At 40.9% G+C, this 24,033-nt stretch overlaps 1 protein-coding gene across 1 annotated transcript in view; it reads right to left on the bottom strand.

Moving 5' to 3' along the window:
• The window catches only part of adgrb2 (adhesion G protein-coupled receptor B2), a 257,215-nt gene that overhangs the window by 39,900 nt on the left and 193,282 nt on the right, over positions 1–24,033 (bottom strand). Inside the window, exons 18-24 of the mRNA XM_085395366.1 lie at positions 18,230–18,333; positions 17,770–17,872; positions 17,155–17,305; positions 10,139–10,208; positions 8,601–8,667; positions 2,126–2,211; positions 187–285 (exon numbers count right to left, since the gene is read on the bottom strand). Of these exons, the coding sequence (XP_085251492.1) occupies positions 187–285; positions 2,126–2,211; positions 8,601–8,667; positions 10,139–10,208; positions 17,155–17,305; positions 17,770–17,872; positions 18,230–18,333 (680 nt within the window). The remainder of the gene's footprint in view (positions 1–186; positions 286–2,125; positions 2,212–8,600; positions 8,668–10,138; positions 10,209–17,154; positions 17,306–17,769; positions 17,873–18,229; positions 18,334–24,033) is intronic.

Here is a 24,033-nt window from a genome sequence, read left to right as displayed (position 1 = left end):
AACCAGAGGAAATACCACTTTGGATGAAAACATGATCTCATTAAATTGCAGCGATAGTAGAGCAGGTGTTTTTCCTTTCATTACTTAGCCAGATCCTGCATCATAACTGAAAGCCAGAGATTACAAAAGATGTAGGAGAGTGAGGGCAATGGAGAGAAAGAGAGAGAGAGGTGAAGATGGACTAACATGGCGCTGCTGGCAGTCGAGTTGGACATAGCGGTGCTTGAGATCACGCCACACTTGGAGCATTTCAGGAGCAGTCGGCTACGCGCCTCCGCTGGGACACTTTAGGACATGTACAGACATACATACATAAACACATACACGCACGCACCCAGGTGAAGAGGACAGGAGGTAGGTAAGGGTGTGGGATGTGTGGGAAGGACAAGTACCAGTTATGACAACAGGTGAATGTGCCGGTGTCACAGTTGCAAAATAACCAAGAGGAAAAAGTAAAGAAAAAGAAACATAAAGAGAGAAAGTGGACACAACAAAGAGAAGAAATAAAAAGAAAAAAAGAGAGGGGAAAAAGGGGGAAGGAGAAAAGAAAGAAAGGAAAAATTAAAACCAGATCTTAAAAAGTAGCAGCAATGAAAAACAGTCAGAATACAAAGATCGATTCAGAGCAAGTAGAGGGAACATGAGAGACGGACATTGTAATGTTACAGCAATCATGTGGATTAACAGATTACAGTGATGCAGACAGGAAGTACCGGTGCAAGTACCAAAAATATATTCCCCGGCCAGTGCAAGCAGGTCTATGTGTGTGTTTTCATATATATATATATATATATATATATATATATATATATATATATATATATATATATATATATATATATATATAATTTTTTTTAATTTATCTTTTTTTTTTATATCACTGTGCAAAAGCAAAAGTGAAGCTTTCTGACTCCTTTGGTTGTTTATTTACTTACAGTCGACCACTCAGACAGAAAGAGAGAGTGAATGTGCGCACGCTTGCGTGTGTATATACTGAATTTCAGTATATACGTGCAAGCAGAGAATGATGGGGCAGTATGTTGCTATGCTACATTAGCGTCCCAGCACAGCTCATTGCCTTGTTGCCAGCCACATCCCCATGGCTTCATAAGGAAATACATTACGCTAATGACAGCTTGTCCTGTTAGCAACACGACCAACTGTGGTGCGTGCGTGTGTCTGTGTGTATGTGTGAGCATTTTATTTCTGTAAACACACTTCTGAGAATCGGGGGACGAAATGTGCTTACTGCTCGGATAAGGCCAAGGACTTTTCATGCGACAAAGGAGGATACACCTGTTCGTGTGTATTTTCGTGTGCGCGTAGGTGTGTTTGTACACAGCGACTGGTTTAATCTCAGGTTGCATCACCGGGTAACAAAAGCTAATCAACCCCCTGGAGAGCAGAGCTGTACTGTTAACCCTTGATGCTACGAACAAATTAAAAGTTCCATTTGTGCACTACTGTATAGACGTTGGAGGAAATGCAACGGCATAAAGAAAAAAAGGAGAACAAATGATGGAATCAATAGGTGTAAAAATTAAAACATGGATTTTTAGATGTGGGAGTGCCATTCAGAATGAGAAAGATGATGAGCGCAGCGAACTACTTTAATACAAACAACGGTGGAGCTAGAGACATATGCCTGTATATTGTGTGTATGTGTGGGTTAGGATTCAATAGTATAGAAGGTTTAATCCAGATAATCCAGGTATTTATTGAATGTAATTAGATTTCCATCTGCCATTGATTTTCACATCCACTTTATTCGGCGATGTCACTTCAAGCACACAAAACTAGATGGGTAGCGTATGTTAAAGCGAAGTAAAATGCATTGCACAGAGCAACAAAACACAGCAGATGTCTTGTCATTTTGTTGCCAAATTGGATCATATTTTTTCTGTTTCTTTTCCTTTTTTTGTATAATTTTTGCTGAAGGCACAGATGTACAGGTAGGTGTACGTGCTCAGACCCTCGAAAGCATTTCTAGTTAATTGCCATGAATACTTTGTGCTCCTAACTTTGTCTGACAGCAGGGAAAATGTAACTAATGCAGCAAATGTGCGTGGATGGACGTGTGTGTGTGTCTATGTGTAAGTATGTGTGTGAAGTGCAGGCAACTTACCCAGCACGCTGCTTTTTAGACTTGTCTGAGATGCCGTCTCGAGACATGAGCTTGTTAAACACCACGATTCCAATAAGCATATTCACCTGAGAGACAGAGACACATTGCTGTGATACAAGAGTCGAGAACAGGCGATCAAATGGCTTTGTATTTTCTTTTATTAATGTTTCACAAGGTTGAAGACAACTTTGTAAAAGCCGCATAGACCAAGTTGATTTTTAATTGTCAATAAAATTAATGAATGTTTATAAGCCATTAGTAATGGTATATTTTATCTGTATTATCTCTGCTAACCACTTTGTGATTTTGATAGCATTTGCATGTGTGTCATCACTCTGTAAACATTCGATAGCTCAAAAAGTTTTGAATGAATTTTGATAAAACTCTGTAGGGATGTAGAGTGGGGTCACATCAACAAGCCATTAAAATTTGGTTTACATCACCAAGGTCTTCCAGGTCAACTTAAAGATTTATTGATTGAAAACTGACAAAAAGCCATAAAACTATGATTTGGATAGAAAGTGCCATATAAAGATTTTAAATATCATGTCACATGACCTCTGACCTCTCCTTTGAGGTCAATAGATTGATAATAATAAGTTATAATAATGTTACAGAGCTATTTATGGCAATGTTTCCTGCTGCTATTGTTTATGTTGACAACATACAGAATGATATGAGGGGATTCTAAATATTATGCCATTATATTACAGTGGGGCAAAAAAGTATTTAGTCAGCCACCGATTGTGCAAGTTCCCCCACCTAAAATGATGACAGAGGTCAGTAATTTGCACCAGAGGTACACTTCAACTGTGAGAGACAGAATGTGAAAAAAAAATCCATGAATCCACATGGTAGGATTTGTAAAGAATTTATTCGTAAATCAGGGTGGAAAATAAGTATTTGGTCACCTCAAACAAGGAAAATCTCTGGCTTCTGTAACGTCTTCTGTAAGAAGCTTTTCTGTCCCCCACTCGTTACCTGTATGAATGGCACCTGTTTGAACTCATCATCTGTATAAAAGACACCTGTCCACAGCCTCAAACAGTCAGACTCCAAACTCCGCCATGGCCAAGGCCAAAGAGCTTTCGAAGGACACCAGGAAAAGTATTGTAGACCTGCACCAGACTGGGAAGAGTGAATCTACAATAGGCAAGCAGCTTGGTGTGAAAAAATCAACTGTGGGAGCAATCATCAGAAAATGGAAGACATACAAGACCACTGATAATCTCCCTCGATCTGGGGCTCCATGCAAGATCTCATCCCGTGGGGTCAAAATGATCATGAGAACGGTGAGCAAAGATCCCAGAACCACACGGGGGGACCTGGTGAATGACCTGCAGAGAGCTGGGACCAAAGTAACAAAGGTCACCATCAGTAACACACTACAACGGCAGGGAATCAAATCCCGCAGTGCCAGACGTGTTCCGCTGCTGAAGCCAGTGCATGTCCAGGCCCGTCTGAAGTTTGCCAGAGAGCACATGGATGATACAGCAGAGGATTGGGAGAATGTCATGTGGTCAGATGAAACCAAAGTAGAACTTTTTGGTATAAACTCAACTCGTCGTGTTTGGAGGAAGAAGAATACTGAGTTGCGTCCCAAGAACACCATACCTACTGTGAAGCATGGGGGTGGAAACATCATGCTATGGGGCTGTTTTTCTGCCAAGGGGACAGGACGACTGATCCGTGTTAAGGACAGAATGAATGGGGCCATGTATCGTGAGATTTTGAGCCAAAACCTCCTTCCATCAGTGAGAACTTTGAAGATGAAACGAGGCTGGGTCTTCCAACATGACAATGATCCAAAACACACCGCCCGGGCAACAAAGGAGTGGCTCCGTAAGAAGCATTTGAAAGTCCTGGAGTGGCCTAGCCAGTCTCCAGACCTCAACCCCATAGAAAATTTGTGGCGGGAGTTGAAAGTCCGTGTTGCTCGGCGACAGCCCCAAAACATCACTGCTCTCGAGAAGATCTGCATGGAGGAATGGGCCAAAATACCAGCTACTGTGTGTGCAAACCTGGTAAAGACCTATAGTAAACGTTTGACCTCTGTTATTGCCAACAAAGGTTATGTTACAAAGTATTGAGTTGTATTTTTGTTATTGACCAAATACTTATTTTCCACCCTGATTTACGAATAAATTCTTTACAAATCCTACCATGTGGATTCATGGATTTTTTTTTCACATTCTGTCTCTCACAGTTGAAGTGTACCTCTGGTGCAAATTACTGACCTCTGTCATCATTTTAAGTGGGGGAACTTGCACAATCGGTGGCTGACTAAATACTTTTTTGCCCCACTGTATATCTTTGCTATGCAGTAACGGCTATAAGAGTTTAAATACATAACAATTTGAATAGATGGTGGTTTGTGAACTTTTAATAAAAAAAAACCCCAACATGTTTATTATTAAAAATTTAAGTGGATTTACTAAACAATAAATGCTACACATGAGCTTTATCTACATAAGAAATACAAATAATAATAATCATACTAAAAATGATGTCTGTCCGTATCTTAAAATGGGTTTCAAAAGGGCAAATAACAAAAGCTTGTACTTTTACTTATTTTTACTGCACTACAAACTTCTTAGTCTTTTAAAAAAGGCAAAAGAAACTAAAACTAATATCTAGAAGATACAACATTATTCCCCTAAGAGTAAATACTGTCCAGGGAGAGTGAGCTGACTTGGCCCTGGGGTCGGTTGAATAAAAGCATCTATTTATGAACTATACAAAGTATTATGTATACTATTGAAGCCAAGCATAGGCTTTTTTTCTAAAGGTTTTATTACTTACTAATTCCTACGTCAAATTATGTCATGCTTCAACTAGCAAAATCTAGACAATCAACATATTAAGTTACATGAACAAATTCAGCTTTAATTTGGTGAACTGAAGGTAACAGACATTCCTTTCATTGGTTTCATCCTACTCCTTCTATCCACATAGCACAGGACAGAAGTTTTTTTTTTTTTTTTTTAAATGAGCAGGTCCTGTACTTTTCTTAACCTATAATTATGGCAGTTCTGAAAGCTTTAAAAAACTGCTTCTCATACTTGTTTCTCTTACTAATGAGGAGTCCGTTGTTAAGCCTGCCAAACATCTGGGTTATAGCGGTGACCCAGTGATACAGATTCAATAAGACGCACTTGCACATGGCTCTGAGCCGAGGCTTGCCACATGTAGACCCCTTCTACTTTGAAATCCTGCCCATGTGGGAGATTTCCTGTGCTAGCGACATGTTCGTCATAATCCTGATTGCCAGCATTCACTCATACGCGTTCTTCCATCAGCCATGGGTTTCTCTGCCTATTCTTTGTTTGATCGTTTATCAGGTTCTTTGGGAAGTCTGCTGGAGGAGCGAGCGGTGTAAGTGACAAGTGATTTTCACACCCTGATGCGTACCTACACAGCTCCTACAATGCATTCCTATTCTTACCAAGCTCTTAAACTGAATGTCTGCCTGAATACCTCCTTCAGCTCATGCCAAGAGCTGCTACTAGCTAAGAGGAAAAAATCCATATGCTGAAAACATGTCTGCCAAAAATTACAACCACTAAGCGGCTGAACAGTTAGAGTCTGACATACACGTACCATGTTAAATATTTGGTTTTCACATCCTTTGCAGAAGCCTAATTTCTGCTCAAATCCCATTTCTTAGAAATGAAATTGAAAATACTCATATTTCCTTTCACTGCATATAATAATAATCACAATAATAATAATAATAATAATAGTAATAATAATAATAATATGTCATTATCTGGTAGATGACACTGCATGACAGATATATTGTATTATAGAGTGTGTAGTGATTTAAAAAGATACAGTCAATCACAGAGCCTTCCTGATCAGTTCAGTCAGTCTGTTGGTGTCTCCAGCTGCGATGCTGCTCCCCCAGCAGACCACAGTAAAGTACACTGTGCTCACCACAACTGAGTGATGGAAAATCTCCATCATTTTGCTGCACACATTGATGGATCTCAGGTTCCTCAGGAAAAAGAGCCCGCTCATCCCATTTCTTTAGTATACAACTTCTGTGTTGGTCTTCCAGTTCAGTCTGTTGTCACTGTGGATGCCCAGGTACTGGGTACTCCTCCACATTAATAGCCTATGCCATCACAGACAAAGCTGTGTAGCGGTCCACCTCCCTCTGGACTCGATCGCCACCTCTCTGGTCTCATTCAGATTCAGAAGCAGATGACTTCTGCCACACCACTCCACAAAAACATCTACTAGTGCTCTGTACGTCTCCTCCTACCCATCACTAATATATCCAAACACTAGAACTGTCAAGAGTATTTGCGTATGTGCCATGACCTGGAGTTGTACTGAGTCTGAGGTGTACAAGGTGAACAGGAATGGAGACAGCACAGTCCCCGGTGGAGCTCCTGTACTGCACATCACCAAACTAGACAGAGCATTTGGTGGATCGTCAGTATGGTACATGTGGCATTTACGATTCATTAAAAAAAAATCTCTTTCTCTGATCTCTTCCAGTCTCGCGTGTGCTACTGACAACTACCTACAACGTGCCAGACTGTGACAGCACTATTGTCATGCCAGTCATGTCTGGCCCAGGCTCTGTGAGTCAGCACCATCCTGCTCAGCTATTTGCCCAAGGCCAGGTTCATTAATTAGAGAAGAGTCCTGTGGGAAGGTCTGTGTTTCTCTGCCCAACGCCCTGCTCTCATTACAGCTGTTTGTTAGAGTGCGGCCCCAGCAACAACACCAGGGGGCCAGGTACCACGTAGCAGCTGGGGTGTGGAGCGTACTTTGACATTGCGGAGGAGAAAAGCTGGAAGCGCATCAAGACATACTAGGCACTGAAAAATAACTTTAAGCAAGTTGGTGGGTTTTATGAAACTGCTCCAACTTTCGAAACTTGAATGTTTAACTTCTTCATCTTATAACTTATTCAAATACGCTTTTTTAGAGTCATGCATTTTGCATTTTTTTAAATAAAGCACCAACCTCGCGAGTATTTAGAGTTTTTATACAAGTGTATAAACACTATTTAATATTTTCAATTAAAGGAATGCGATTTATTACTGTTTTGCATTCAGTTTCAGACTATGTAACCTTTAAATAATAACAGTGGCATTGCAAGACACTAGATTAACATAATGATGAATATTCAGCAGCACATAATCCTGTATTCCCTTGTGCCTCAAACTGCAGCTTGCAGAAACTGTCTAACTGCTGTTTGCTTGTCAGGGATTTACTTCAAAATCATGCATATCACTCTGCACACCTGTGCTGTCTGATCCATGTTTCCTTCCTGACGTGTACTGTACGGTACATGTGCAAACAACAGAGGAAAAGAAGCTATAAACGGACACACACAACAGCAACGCCAGTGGCAGCAATTACCAAACTTTAATGCCCCATCCAGACTTATTAAGCTTAGTGGTGGCAATATCTACCCAGGGATCCATTTAGGAGAAATTAGCTGAGCCACATACAGCAGCACACAGAAGCAGATGATTAAAACGCCTCTGAGATACAATCAGTGCACTCAGTTTTGCTGTAGTACAACACAGAAGTATATTTACTTCAACATAAAACCGTCTGCTTTATGGCAACTGGCAAAAATGAAGAAAGCGCACATTATTACGTTCCGTGGAACACAAGTTAGCTGCATATTTAGATCTGAAAATACCACTGGACCATAATAATGCTTAAAACATTGGCTACAGAGCCCTATGCTTTGAAAATGCATATAACAGTGAGAGATTCGGGGCTAGAGCTGCGATGGAGGTCCACTCTTGCGCTGCATTGCCGGCAGCTCTTGTCAGCTAGAATATGTTTTTATTTTTTTCTGGGCTGACATTTTAGACTCGGCGATCAAAGCGCTCAGCTCATCATTGTGTCGTGTACACCCTGGGTGTGTATGCTTACATGTGCATGCGCGAGTGAGGAAAACCCTCAGAGGTCAACATGCATTTGCTTTAATGCCCCAAGCTGGGAGGCTAACTTTGCAAAAATATTTGGAGAATATTTGTGCCATGTGACTACAGAGAGAGGCCGGCTGGCTGAGAGGAAAGGAACTTCGTCATGTAGATGGAACCTGACTCCTCCCTTAGTCACGCTCCTGTTGGCTTCCCATGATGCACTGAGTGTTTCTTCATTCACCCTTTTTAATTCTATATGTGTTTATAGACCACCGTTTATACACCATTACTAAACGCTGAATCTCTTCCAGTGTGGATTTTGTCCCACCTCCAACTGCTCACAACAGATGGCTGCCCCTCTCCCTGACCCTGGTTCTGCTGCTCCTTTTAAAAGGGAGTTTTTCCTTCCCACCATCGCTAATTGCTTGCTCACAGGGGAACGTCTGGTTGTTTGTTTTTTTCTCTATTATTGTAAAGTGTTTATCTTACAGTATAAAGTGCCTTCAGGCAACCATTCTTGTGATTTGGTGCTATATAACTAAAACTGAACTGAACTGAAGCAGTGACGCACTCACCAATACAATGACAGCAGCTGGCCCAACAAAGGCATAAAGCAAACCGCCTTCCAACGATAGCCAGCAACTAGTAGAGGGAAAAAAAGAAAAAAGGAGAGGTGTTAAAAAAGTGCGTAAACACAGAAAAATCACAGCATGTAAAATATCACGTCGCCAGATTCCGGTCTCACATTTCACTTACTGTGAGTGCCAAGTACTTAACAAAAACAAGTAGACATTCAATTAAGTATCACATTAACTCCAAATTTCCTTGGTGAGGGATAAAGCCTTTCAATGTGTGGTTAAGTGCCTCTTTCTGTAAATAATGCCCTCAGTGCTGAGCAAATTTATTATGTACATTACCTAAAACATATCCTCAAACTGGAAATTTTATTTGGTTTTTGCAAGCTAGTGAGACTTAATGAGCTTAAATGTGTCCTCCAGTAATGTCATCAGAGCACGCGGAAACCCCTCTGTCATCTTAATTACAGCTCAATAAAGAGAAAGCTTAAGATGGAACCCCCCCCCCCAAAAAAAAAAAAAAAAAAAACCTCCACAAAGCCCTCACGTTAAGTAAAATATGGGAAAGTGAACCTTTTTAAGATGCATTTTATTGACTGGGTACGTAATGAAGCTTTTTTGTGTACATTTTGCTTAAAGGTCAGCCTAGCTGCCTTGGATTTTCATATTCTTGAACAAAACATTCAAATCATGCTTCACCTGTTTGACGTGGTTATTGAAATGCCTTAAAGGTCATTTTGCGCTCACACTTGACAGCAAGGAGATTAATTTTATATTGAAGACCTTAAAACTATTAGTTTCTCACTTGAATGACAGAAACAAGCCATTTGGCCCTAAGCTGGAATAATTTCCTTAATTTATGAGCAAATTTAGAAAATCTAAATCTTTAATTCTTTTTTCAGTGGTGGAGTTGCTGGATATTGAGCCATTGCAATAATATTAACAGAACCACAAAAATCAAAAGCTGATTAGCTGATTAGTTTTTGACGATTAAGGTTTTCACACATGATATGTAAATATGTTTTATTTAACCTGCCGATCAGAGCTGGTTTTCAGGGGGTTAATGTGTCCCTGCAGTGAACAGGACTGTCAATGTTATACCATGCCCACTACATAAGCAGCTAAGATGTGTTGCGTATTGAACATAGTGCATGCTGGGATAGGCAACTGTCCTCCTGTGGCACAGAAGAAAGAAATATACTATAGCAACTGTATGAATAGATACATGGATACATGGAGAAAAGACTGATGATGTTGATGTAAAAGAATAGATTTGGGGTTTACACACTCAGCTGTTTATAACACACACGGCTGCTTTGACTGAATAAACTAAATACATAAAAATACTCGCCTATGAAATAAACTTTAGTTTGAACACCTCAAGGGGAAAAACACTTGCATATTTTGATTCATCAGCAATGAGGCCAATGAATGGTACTCTGCCTCTAGCCCACACAAATGCATGGTTGAAGCTGGTATTTAGTGATGATATTCACATAGACTGAGACAAAGTCAGGAGGTCTGGAAGCAATACTCACTAGCTGGCTGTGCCATAACCTCTCGCTCTGGTGAAACCCACTGACACTGCTACAACAAGGGCTGGAAGACCTACAGACAGACATGGGGAGAAAGATCAAAAGTGTGAGACAAAAGATAAAAGAGAGCCTTAGTGGGGACGATGAAGCATGTCGGCCCAATAAGATTTCCCAGTATGAACAACTCTATAAGGCTCCTTTCATTAAAATGCTAAGCAGCCATGCAATAGAGTGTAATATGAATGTATGATTCAAAGTGACTGGGCGCTCTATAGGTAACCCCAGCGCTCTGTACTTCCTGACATGAGGTCTAGCTACAAGCATGAAAACTGGGGTTAGATAGATGGAAGTTATTTTAGTCATAGGCGACGCAAAGCACACAGTGTGGGTGTGTGCAAGCAGCACCAGGAGTACTTGAGCATATGAGATTTAGAGGCAGTTTGTAAAAATGCAAGATATAACTAGGAGTGGTCAATAAGTCATACAATAATTAGCTAAATCAAGTGATTTGTGTGTGTGTGTGTGTGTGTGTGTGTGTGTGTGTGTGTGTGTGTGTGTGTGTGTGTGTGTGTGTGTGTGTGTGTGTGTGTGTCTACGCACAAATGAGAAGGAAAGAGAGTGAGACCAAGTGTCGCAGAATGCGTGCCAGAAACAGAAGGAAATATGCCGGGCCCTGTAATGAGCTTGGCTCTGAAATATTCATGTAATTAACAAAGCTGTGATTATGGCTGCAAATGAAAAGCAATTAGAAAAAGTCACATTAACATTAACAAATAAGATGGTGGAGAGCCAGGCCGATCCACTAACCAGCGAAGTTTCAATTAGTCAACATCATCAGTCTAGCATTTAACTCTATGTAGGACGGCAAACCGCGCACCTACACTTCAGGCTTACACGGTCTGCTGCTAATCTAACGCAGATCCGGTCCTGCCCCGAAATCTCCCGTTGCCATGGCAACCGATTTCAATCACATAATTTGGGGAAGAAAATTGGGAAATGGACGAGAGGAGGATAAGCTGTTTGATCCTCTCCACTATGCTCGACCGTTTCACGCTTTCTGTGTGCATCTGCAAGTGTGTCGGATAATTGAACAGCTGGCACGCGCCCCCGCCGTGCGCCCGGAGCCTTCCTCGCGTTCTGTAACTGCACAGCGTATACATTTCGCTCTGTATCAGGTTAGGGCATCAGTGACTTGGCAGATTAGACCTGTGGGATCAATATCAAGTGAAATGAAATGGGTGTGGGGGTTGTGATTTTTTTTTTTTTTTTGTGCTATCTCACTGCTCATCTTGCTAGGGTTGTGCTGATGTTATCATATGTTTTGATTAACATCCCATCTAACATCCCTGCTGCCTGTTGAGTTATCAGGTCGTCTAGGTCACAGCATAATAGAGTGACATGCGTCACAAATGGGGGAAAAAAAAAGTGACATAGACTCACAGGCGGAGAGGAGAGAGTTTACCTGTAAAGAGTGACACCCTCTGAGAATGTGTATGCATGAGACAGCTTACACATGGGGCTTTGGCTGAGTTAGATAAAATTACAGTAGAAAGCTGTAATGAATGCCTTTTGGGAAATGAAGCAGCAAATAACAGCATACGGTGAAGAAAAATGGGATATAAATTAGAACGGAGCAAATGAAGATTGTTAAGCATAATACAGCCAACAATTTCAACACTATGGCATAATAAGCTGTTACATTTTCATGTAAAATAAGCCTGTCCTGCTGCTCTCCATCACCAATGCATGTCACACAAGAGTGCCTCAATCAGAATCCAATTCATGAAAGGGTCTTCATTTGCCACGCTGACAATCCTCTGGCATCCGAGGATAGCGGATGTTTTCGGTAAAAGAAACGGCAGACACCTTTATTATCAGCTAAGTGTAGAGAATGCCACCATTATATTGGATGTGATAATTCATGCATTCTGCATTTTGAAACAAACGCCGTGCTTTCTTCACTGGAATTCACAAACGCGCCTGTCAAAGTGTTCAGATTTCCAGGAAAATCATGGCAACGACAAACAAGCGCATAGCAATACATATTAATGCTTATGGAGGGGAGTCAGGAGAGAATTAATGAAGTCACTGTGTTTGTGCACTCACTGTGATCAAACGTGCTTCGCGTGTACAGTCATGCAGTGTTAGACTCATGAACAAAAAAGTGACTTTTTGATAACTTTAACATTAAATGAAGATGGACGGTTGTTGCTTTGATTCAAAGACTTCCAATCCAGTGTCTTTCTAGTTGGTCGGCTTAAAAAAAAACACTTTTGGGGGTCATTAAATGCATTGAATCTCTAGTAAGTTAAAGACTCAGCTGGTCATTATTAACAAGTAGCTGTTACTGTGTTTCCAAAGTGCTTTGGTACATTGTTCTTTATATCAGGTGGTAAAGTTCTAAGGACGGAAGATGCCCTTCCCCATGCAGCCCATAAATGCAGAAATACAATTCAACACAGTTGCAAAAGGCTGTTTCTCACACAAAACCTTGATGAAAACAAAAAATGTCAATGAACAAATCACCGAAACAGCCGTCAAAATAAACAGTTCCTCTGATGCTGTGAAAAACCAAGGTGGTCGAAATGTTTAGATGTTCTGTCAGAAAGACAGACAGACTCCCCTTAGCTGCTGAGTTCCAAACAGGTTTCTACGACAAGTTTTACTGACACTGAAAGCCTCGTGAGCCAGACTAGTATTTTTCTGAGTATAACTGACAACAACTTTGCATCAAAGCAGCCAAGTTTGAAGATTCCTTTATCTCCAGCAAACACGATGGAGCATTTGGTAATCGTCGTCTTCTTCCGGCACACGGTTGACCTTGTAACACGTTTAACTGATCAGGATCCTCCACGTTCAAAAGTTGCTGCAACTACAAAGATTCTTTAAATGAGTTTGCCAAAAACGTGTGACTTTGCTTGGCAGATTTACATAATTTTAGAGACTTTTCAGCATGGAGTGTATGACAGTTTATACACTGAAATAATTCCAACATACTTTAGAAAGAGGGGGGAAAAAAAGAAAAGGGAAACTGTTCAGCTATGAAAGCGCATTATCTATTTTGATCACAAAGACACAGAAAGCAGTAATTGTTCAAATTGTAGACAATTGGGCTTTGATTTGGCGAGATGTGATAAAACAATCGCAAGCGCTAACAATGAATGAGAAATGTTTTTTTCTGCTGTGCGCAAATAACAACATGTTGTGAATGATTTCACATATTGTTTTGACAACTTGAACTATTATTTAAGAAGCGAGAAAGACTGCGATGAACAGTGGCGTGTCTAGAAAGTTTTTGTTGGGGGGGCCAGGTAGGGGCACAGATTTGGAGAAGGGTGGCAGATTTAATTGGCAGATAATGTTTAAAAAAAAATTCTACCAACCCTTAACCATAATTCAATAATCCTATAAACCTAATAACCAAATGCACTTTTAACTCTTATTAGAATGAGATTTTAACCACTACGGTGCAAAGTTTTTAGATACTGCGTTGATAAAGTACAAGAGATACAATCAGTGCTTTGTCAGTGCTTACTCAGCATTCAAGGACATCAATATTTGCATAGTATTTTTACTGACATATAGTGCACATATGTTTTGGGCAAAAACATTTTTGAAAATTAAAATACGAACATTTGTAACAAACAATTGACAAATTAGCCAATGCCAATGCAAAACTTTATCTGCCTGTTAAAAAAAGAAGATAATCTTCTCACAAACTGGTGTTTGATTTTGAAACAGGAAAAAAGTGGAGAAACAACTGAAAAGACTAACATTTGAATAAAACCTGAAAGCAAGTAAATACTTTCTATGCTGCCTTATGGTAAACTTTGGTAATATTGATAAAGAACAACACTGGCTGATGATAAAATACAGTCAGCTGGCATGGTGACACTGCCAGTATTAACCTGCAGGGCTGGACTGGGACAGAAAATCGGGCATTTTCACTACAGACCGGCCCACCAGGTATTAAAGCCATAAAGCCTTTGAATGAAAACAAATGCTGTTGTGACAGTGATGTACAGTCTTGTTGGTATATGTATGATTTCTATACATTTTACATCAGATAAAAACTTTGGTTGTAAGATTTAGATAATTATTTAATAAAAACTAGGTATTTTAAATGAGAATAAGAAAGAAAAGTATTTCTTTGTGCCCCCCTTTCCCTGTTAATGCCCTACCTGGCCCCCTGGCAAAACTTTGCTAGACCCGCCCCTGCACAGTTACCAGCTGTCAGCTACATAAAAAAGGATCCTGGTGTTATTTATCTCTCAGAAACAGTTGATAACTTCAACTCATTCATGTCACCTAAAAGGTAAACCTGTTTCTCCATCACCTGTTCAGCTCTGATGATCCAGTAAGGACATCTCCTGGTTTCATCTTCATGTTTCCCTCTCACCACATATCCAAACCGACATCATGACCAGCAGCTTTACAGCTGTGGCTCCAGCAAACATCAGCTGATACTAGAAATTAATATTAAATAAATTCTAACAACAGCTGATCAAGCTTAAACGTGCTGCTGTTGTTTAGCGCAATATCCGCTGGTTTCCTCTTTCTGGCGCAAAGTGGGCGATAGACAAACAAGAGAGAAAAGCCGATCAGCTGATCATTGATCAGTTTCATGATTGAAGTAGCAACAGGAGAGGGAGGGGGAGAGAATGAGAGAAGAAGAGGCAGCTGTGCAGCATAAAGACAGAATAAATCCAGCTTTGTGTCTTTTTTCCATTCTAGCTAAAGTCCGGGACAAACTGCGTCTCTTCTCAGCTCAATACGAAACGCGTAATATTTTCTCTGAATGAGGGACCATTCCATTTTTTTAAGGAGCCGTTGGCAACTCTACTAACCTTATGAATAAAATAAAGTTCACTATCAGTAACATCATAGCACCCACCCAGCTGTATAAAAACTCCGTCAAACTGGCTAGAACGCAGTATGAGTTATTGCAACTGACAGTAAAAAGTCAGCAACATGAAAATAAACTCCACCTAAACTTGGTTTATATCTGACCCAGATAGACTGCAGGTCATAACTTCTTACCTGAAGTTCAGTTCACCTGACACTCGGACTGGCGGCTGCTTCGGGTCTCTCCTCCTGCCTCCCCTTCCCTCGTCCACCTGTTGCCTCTGTGGAAGCCCCGTCATAGCCACCACCAAACAACGGAGTTATTTCTACACATCGACCTGCATCTGGCCAATCCACCACCTCTCATTGTTCATGCCATTACAAAAAAAATAAAAAATAAGTCACTGGGGATATGCCCGGTATGCCCGATGGCCAGTCCAGCTATGTTAACCTGCAACCAAATCTGCAGCTCCATACAGCAATGTTACGACTTAGATTATATCTTATAACTCATAACTCTTATGTTAGCTGCCCTCAGTAGCATACTGTCTGAAATATTCCACAGCTGCAATAATTCTTTAAGTGTTATTTTTTTCCTTGGTATTCTAATTTCACCGAAGTTTACTAAACTCAACAAACTTGATATTACTTACCGGGACATTTATTCTGTCCTCATTTTCTTTCACCGAAAAATTGTTTCCTGCAGTGCCGTCTTTCGCGCTTGGCTCTCCTACCTTTGCTAACGTGATGCGCATAGCGCAGAAGCGATGCTGCATTCACTTACACTCGGATATCTGAGCTTCACCGTGAAAACATAATCGGACATTTGATATTTGATTGAATTTTACTGTTTTGCCTTTGGGGTGGCACCTGGGGTGGCCAGTCTGGTTTGGGGGGTGGCCTGTGCCCCCCCAGGCCACCCCGCTGGACACGCCATTGGCGATGAAGAGAAGCGAGCTTCACCGGCTAAATGTATCTGCAGTTGCAATTAAACAGACAAGAAACAGCAACAAAACGACAGAATGAATCAAAGATGCAGATTAGCAGAGCAGCGTTTTGAAAAAAACAAAACAAAGCATGCTCTGTGTGCTGGAAATGAGAATCTTATCTTTTGAGGTTTTGCAGACACGTGATCGTCAAACGTGATATTAACTTGTCTTCTGGACATGTGAGAATCACAATAAAAAAGTAGAATGAAGTGCACAGTGCCCTAATCACACAAGCTTAGATGCTGGTCAGTGACCATCTGGCAACCACCTGTCGTTAGGGAAAAAATTGTGGTTGCTGGAGGTTGATGGCAGTTGCTGGGAAAATAATTGTTAATGCCCCAGTCACACAGGTCTACACACTGGTCAGTGACCCCCATTTATCCCTAGCAACACACCTGTCACTATAGGCACTTGTGGAAATCTACTAGGAATCCAAAAAAAAAAAAAAAAAAGGATTTTGGTGTAGCATCTTTTTTTATACCAATTTTACCCAGGGGGAACCAATGACATCCAGGATATATGCATTTTCCCCCCCTTGCAACCAATATGGCAGACAAATGTTGAGCAATATCACGCGAGAAAACTCAACAGGAATAATTTCAGGGGTGATGCATGCAAAGGGCTATTACAATCTTAGCCCAGATTTCAGGTACATTTATTATCACATTTTAACTCATATTCTTCTCCCGCTTTCTCCTATCAGCAAAAAACCAACCTTAAAGCCCCCCCGAAATATATTTTTCTGTCAGTGAAAGCAGCTTGTGCTCCCTGTCTGAGTGAAAAGGTAGCTGTAATAATGTCAGATCAGCAAAGAATGTGGCCCCTTTAGCTTCTCTGTTCAAACAGGCAGAGCTTGGGAATGAAACTGTAATTATGGAGGAAACTGAGTCGGTTTTATTACCACAGATCAGTGACACGGGCTGTGTCTGTGTGTGAGAATCACTGCAGTCTGGTACAGTGCATGCCAGGAACCAAAAGATGATGGTACAAAGAAAATGCGACAGACTTGCATATCTATGGCAACTACTGTGACAGCTACACTAGCTTAGCATATTGCTGAACATTCAGGTAGGCTCTATTATTAATTATATATTAATTTTTTTCATCCACTTTGAGGTGACTGAGCTTTAGGACCGTTACAGCACTGCACACTATTTTAAAACGTGTGATACTGTGTGGACTCACCCCAGCCGAGGCACAGAAACCGCTTGCGAATGAGTCGTGACCTCATTTTGCCAATGACTGCCAGGTAGGACTGCCACGCCTCAGTCAGCACCCAGCAGAAAGATGCCAAGAAGAAGAAATGCAGGAAGGCAGCAGTCACAGTACAGAGGCCCTAGTGAATAAAGAAAGTAATCGAGAGAGACAAGGGATTACAACACACGGAGAGGTGCTATTTAAACAAACAAACAAACAAACAAACAAACAAAAAGTTCTTAAGAAGAGACGTCACGAATCATCTTTTAGGGTTTGGCAGGGGAATATGAAACCTCCGCAAAATAGAAAGTACAAAGTCAAAAATACTGAGTGGAAGAACACGAGTTCAACCTGGCACTGCTGTGTGGTTGATCGATGCTGACCACCACACAGTTCAGCCTTGCTTAGTCAGAAGACTTAGAATGCCTGCTTTGAGAACTCCACTGTATGAACTTTGTCTACTTCTGAACCCTGGTGGTTTTTGGCAGTTTTGTGTCTAGGCAATGGAGGCTTAGTCACAAGCACTATTATTGGAATCACAAGCACATGGACAAGAATTCCTGTGAAAATTCACGTGTAACTCAAAGAGCAGAAAGTCATTACCTTGCTAAGCGTTTGTGATTGTCCGACCAGAATTAATAAATTGGAGGCCAGGATGGAGAGGCAAAAATTCACCAAGATGATCGATCTCTCCGACCGGATATACCTAAAAGCAGAGTAACGAGAGACGGGAAAGAGGGAGAAATGACAGGCGTGTGCGGTAAGCATTAATGACAGACTGATGGACTGAACAGTGACTTTCTGGACATTGCAGAGACATTAGCTTGAGTTTGCCATCTGCTGCGTGTAATCAAAATACAAACTAATCACCACCTCCCCCCCACCGTAGTTGAACCATTTGTTCCTTATTAGGCCTCATTGGAGTTTTTGGCAAAGCAAATGACAGACACAAAAGAGACTTTGCTAGTGAGAAAATGACCACTGTGAGCACAGTTGATGTATGAATACTGACACTGCCATTACTCTATCAAATGTGTCTCTCAGTGTGCTTGTGAGCTCTCACCTCCAGAAGGCAGCATATATTAGCAGCAGGATGAGCAGAGCGGTGCAGGAGATGCCGCACCCCACCATAAGGGGCACAGAGGGCATGCTGGTAGGACCCATGTCCTAATAGCGGGAGGAAAGAACAGAAACAGGAGAGGGAGAGAGACGGATACTTCAGTGCAGTTGCAAGGCATTACAAGAGACATGTACCTGCATCAAAAGAAGCCTGAGTATTTTGCTCTTGTCAACAAAGCACATCTCAGTATATATCTGTTTGAACTTGAACGTGCTGGTCTTGCTATCGAGGTTTTGTTCCAGTTGCTAGGAAACATTCCCAAACTGACTGATTAATGATGATGGCGCTTATGCCACTGAAGCTGCATCAACTGTGACATCGACATTTGATAATGCTAACATGTCTATGAAAGCGAGCTCTGTGGCCATCATTAAACACCAGATAACGTAATTGTTGCTGCTTTTCTGCTTTAAATATCCACCAACGATATGATAATCAGGAGCCACTGAGGAAATAATTAACTGAAACAAAATTAAAAAATAAAGCTCACCTACAGCATCTTTTGCAGGACCAACTAATCCTTGCATTAAATTTACATCATCAGTTTAATGAGGCTTAGCGTTAGTTTAAGCAGGCTACAAAAAGCTGAGCCACTCTCCTTAAATATCACTTAATGCAGGGATGTCAAAGTAAACACTAAACTCCCTTTTCTATCAGTGCAAAGACATTTAATTAAACATTCAATAACTGGCATGTTTTATTACAAAAAAAAGACATGCAATTTCAACTGTGTCTCAATTTTCAACATTGATAAATGTGTAAAATTACAGAAACGCTTCTGTTAGCTCATTGTCCAGATTGTCCTGTAATTATAATAATGTTCTTTTTTCCCTATAGTAGAAAAAAATTTCTATATCAGATATAATAGTTACTTGTTATTTAATAAGTTAGTTATCTGATTATCTATTACTTAACTATTTGTTGTAATATGAATGGTATGAATTAATCTTTATCAATAGGAATCTATATGCATTCCTTCACATTTCCCAAAGCCTTCCAGTGGGCCATATTGGAGTCTTTGTCAGGCCAATTCTGCCCCCCCCCCGGCCTTATGTTGGACACCCCAACTGTATATGTATACTATCCCACAAGTGTTGATGACTCTGCTTTTTCCTTTCTACAAATCCACTCTCTCTGAGGCTTGTTGCTGTGTTTAAGCTGCTTTAGCCTGTCCACAGTTTCAGCACATCTGCAAGCTGCTTTACAACCCACCTCTGCCTCAGCTCTGCCTTTAAAGCTCTAACTTAATTAATCAACCTGTTGTTACCGATGCCTGCTCTGTATATTACGTATGCGAGTTAAAAGGTAGTGAGGTACCAGAACAGAGCTATTCCACCAAGTGCAAATGACTGCAGATTAAAATATGACTCTCCTTCATACCACTAGAACGAACTGTTTCTGTGATGACTGACCAATGCTGCCAAGACACAGAGCTAGCTTTGACAAACACTCACTTTACACTTGCTGTGTACCAATTATACACTCATTCGATGACTTCTTATGCGCGAGGGTAAAAGTACGAGACCACAGCGCATAATTAAGTGATTTAGGTCATGATGTACAGCGTACCTCTGCTCCTGAGGTGTGCCTTTGAAAGCATGAGGAACAGACAAATGAAGCCGCGTGGAAAGCATGGACCCCGCCGCGTCCCAAATGGGCTTGATGTTTGGCCCGCTTTTAAGTTCTCAATCACACAATTTACCTCAATTTACCCCCCGCAGCGACTATCCTTCCCTTTCATCCCAGAGATTTATCACTGTACGTACCCGTGGCACAAGGTGTCTTTTACTGCAAATAAAGCACATACTTGAACACATAGGCACATCCAGGCAGATGGGCTAAGTAATTGAAGGTAAGTGTTTAAGCTGCGTGTGCCTGTGTGTGTATTCGACTTGATCTGAATAGACGGAAGCATAAGACGAAGACTTCTTTATTCCCATCAGAAAGGAGAGGAGAAACCAACATGAAAAGAACGAGTAAGAGAAAAATTTAGAGAGGGAGATGGAGTAGGAAGAGCTAAGGACAAGTAAGCAAAAGCAAAGAGTAGGAGGTGAGCGAAATAGATAGGGAGACTGAAAAAGCAAGAAAGTCAAAGCTTGTCTTTTAGTGGTTTTTCCCCTGGCCCATCAAAGGAAGCCAATTTCTCCAGAGGAAAGCGGAATAGGTTGGAATACCAATACGGCACACACACAAACACACTGGGAAGGGAATGGAGGTGAAACATAATCAAAACTGCCTCATAGCGAAGGCGAGATCTACGAAAAAAAAAAAAGACAAAGAGGGCATATGACAAGCATCTGTTCTAGGAAAAAGGGAAGGGCCTAGAAGGAGAGCGAGAGACAAGAGAGACTGACTGTGTTTGATACTACGAAGAATGGAAGGTCAAAGGATACACAGGCACTTGTGTTTTTTGAGGTCTGACAGATCAAACGCAGGGCGATGCATGGGGAATGACAAGCAGACAAGCGCATGCACGCACACAGGCACAGGCACTTAAAAAAAGGCTGCAGGATCACCTTTTTTCCCTCTCAGTTTTTGAATCCGTCTTAAATTAGCCTCTGCTAGAAAACTAGTCAAATAAACGATTCTCTCATTTCTAAGTGTGCTCTATCTAAACCCCTCAAACTGTCCCTGAACTCGTCATCGTGTCAATTTGTCTAACAGAATTGTCTAAATTGGTGGCGGTTAGGTGTGTGATGAGATTAAGGGTTTATTTCATAATATGGAAGGATGCTACAATAAGGGGAAATGAAAAGAGGAAACGCCCACACAAACAGACACGCTCAAAAACACTAAACGTAACACATCGGGCCCGAGGCTACTGGCTCACACAGATGCCCTGCCCCAGATAGATATAGTGATATTTTGATGCAGTCGGAGGAGAGAATAAAACGGAGTGCAGATTAGAAAGAGCGAGTGCGCTGAGGCTCTGCTGTATATGGCCAGGCTCCCCTGGGCAGATTGGCTACCATGTGATGGAGAAGATAGCTATTTTGAGCTCAGGAAGTTTAACCTACTTATCTCCTCTCACTCCTCCTCCCCACCCCCTCCTACCTATCCTGCTACCACCCACTCCCTCACTTCATCTCCCTCTCTTTGGCTCTCATTCTTCCCCTATTTTTTTTCCTCCCCCCTACATTCAGACCTGCTCCTCACTAGTGGCTTTCCATGTCCACCTGCACCAAAAGGCCCGTTTTCCATTAACTGCTCTTACAACTTTCCCACTGGAAGAAAAATGTGAATATTGAACTTAGCTGGCAAAAGTAGTCTTCCTATGACTGATTAGACAACTTCTGTTTAATATGTATCCTTATGTTAAGTTATCACTGTACAAATACTGCAGCTGGTTGGTGATGTGCTTAAAGTGCACAAAATTAATAACTATATGAACAATAAAGGGCACCACCAAACGGGAGAATTTATCCAGTATTTATTACAAAATCTTCACTTATCTGTATGTGTGTTTCTAGTGCTGAATTCCAAAGTAGCATGATCATATTAAGCTTTTCAGTACTGCAGTAAACACAGTGATTATGTTACAGTTTTCAGATACAATCTAGACGCTGGGCAGATGGAAAGAAAAAGAACATCTTTGCAAGCACCTGCTAGAGCTGAGCAGACTGATCTGAATAATGATAGCATTGATACCACCACTGATATTGGTATCAGATCAATACTAGCGCAGTGGGATCAATACTTTGTTTCTGTCCTCTAAGTTCAGTATGCAGCCCACTGACGTGTGTTAAACAAAACATGTTTTCTTCTTAGAAATAAAGAAATATCCTTCAAACATGCATAATGAAAAATCACTGAACCTTTTTGTGTTGACTGTCAATTTTATTTTATTTTTAGCATATAGCACATTTAAAGAACAGAGGTTGAGCCAAGTACTTTAGAGACAGGCACATTCACATCTTCAGAAGACATGAAAAGCTTTTGTCCTCTTAACTAATTGTAGTGGAGAGCAGAAATCACAGTGATTTAGCGGCTAGTGAAATGTGTTCAGAATTTGCAAATCATGACACAATGCTTGCCTCTACAAAAGCTGCCTTTATTCTGGCCCTGTATCGGATCAATACCAAAATCTGCAGTATCAAACAGCCCTACCATCTACACAGACAAACGTGCTGACACAAAACTAGCCAAGAGCCTGGAGAGATGATGAAGCTGAGTGCAAGCTGACCCCAGTACAGCAGCCAGACCCTGATCTACAAAGGGCGACAAAAGCTATATTTCATATTCAGTGACACTGAACACATTAGTGTTTGGTCCCCATCTATAAATTTCCTTCACTACACATCTTACTAGTCTTAGCTAACATGGAAATTAATTACTACTGGTGTGTCTGGCAGGTGACATCACTATAATAGTTCTGCTTATATTACATGTAATATAATACAAGATGGTTAAATTTGTTCTAGCAACAGTTAATTATCGCCTGACTTTGAATTTTAAATGTTTAATTTTGGGAAGGAAAACCTATTGAGTGATGGCAGGAAACAGGCTTAAGCTATCCATTCATTCCCCCTATAGTGGATGTACTGCTGCAAAATCAATAATCAATATGTGCACATTTATTATTTGTTAATGAGAACATATTGAGTATTCATTACCACTTACAGCATTGATATTTTTGCAGTGTTTCTCAGAGTCCTCCCATGTAGGGTCTGAAAATACTAGGCCCCTTGTGAAAAGTGGGGAAAAAATGACATTTTCAATTCAAGGCAGTCACTTGCCCCTTTTATTCCCACACAGGTACATACAAACTCAACAGTACACCCAGGCACACTGTGCCACTACATCGAAGGTAAAACTCTTTTGCTAATCTAGCAATCCTGCTGCTCAGTTGCCTGTTTTGCTGCCATAGCACTAGTTACATACTCACTGCAAAATACTTCAAATTGAGTCTTTTTTTTTTTTTTTTTGCAAACCCTCGAGGTTTCAACTTAACTGACTCTGACTTCAGTTGCCTCGAGAGAAACCAAAAGCCTGCTTGAGCTTGGAGTGCTGACGCCGTGTCACAAAGCGAAGCCTTTTCCTTACGTGTTGCCGTTTTCGCATAATGTTCAAGGTTTGTGATGTTTGTTGATGCAAAATGCAGAACGCGAGCAAGAAAATGAAAGGCCTTCAAGACAACGGGCAAACAAAAAGCCAGTTGCACCAAGACACATTTTTTCCTCAAGGGATCTTGTGGACCAAATTTGTATTTCACATTTAAAAAATTCAGTCAAAACCAACGCCTCCAACACATTCTGACCCTCTAATTATATTAAGAAAAACACACACTTTCCACTCAGTTTTGAATATCTAATTAACAAGTCTTTGCCCTGCCCACGCTCAGGCATTATGCATCTTTAGACAAACACGCAACTAAATCATTACACCTGTTTATTCATAATTTCCTGTGTCATCGCTGTCACTTGGCTAACCCTTCATTAATGTGACAAAGGATTAAAAGATTTTAATGCAATTCTATGCCGAGTCCCTCATAAATTTTAGCGCCCCCTCATCCTTTAATTACATCTGACAAGTGCGACATATTTGCATACCATAACCTTGCAGTCTCGCTTGGTCTAGGTCAGGCCTTGTTTTCTCTCCAAACACTGCTGCCAGTTAAATTATAATAAGTTAAAATATGAGTCGCCACCTTGAAGCACTTCAGTCATCCCTATCGTCTTTTCCACAGTCAAATCAAGCACGGTGGCCATTATTAGTCTAAATAATAGGCCCTGTTCTGAAATGTTTCC

This window comes from Rhamphochromis longiceps, linkage group LG22 (genome assembly GCF_057381845.1).
Source record: "Rhamphochromis longiceps isolate RC_006_pf linkage group LG22, R_longiceps_female_GT1.1, whole genome shotgun sequence".
NCBI lineage: Eukaryota > Metazoa > Chordata > Actinopteri > Cichliformes > Cichlidae > Rhamphochromis > Rhamphochromis longiceps.
The sequence above is the reverse complement of the archived record's forward strand: the minus strand, read 5'-3'. Positions and strand labels throughout refer to the sequence as shown.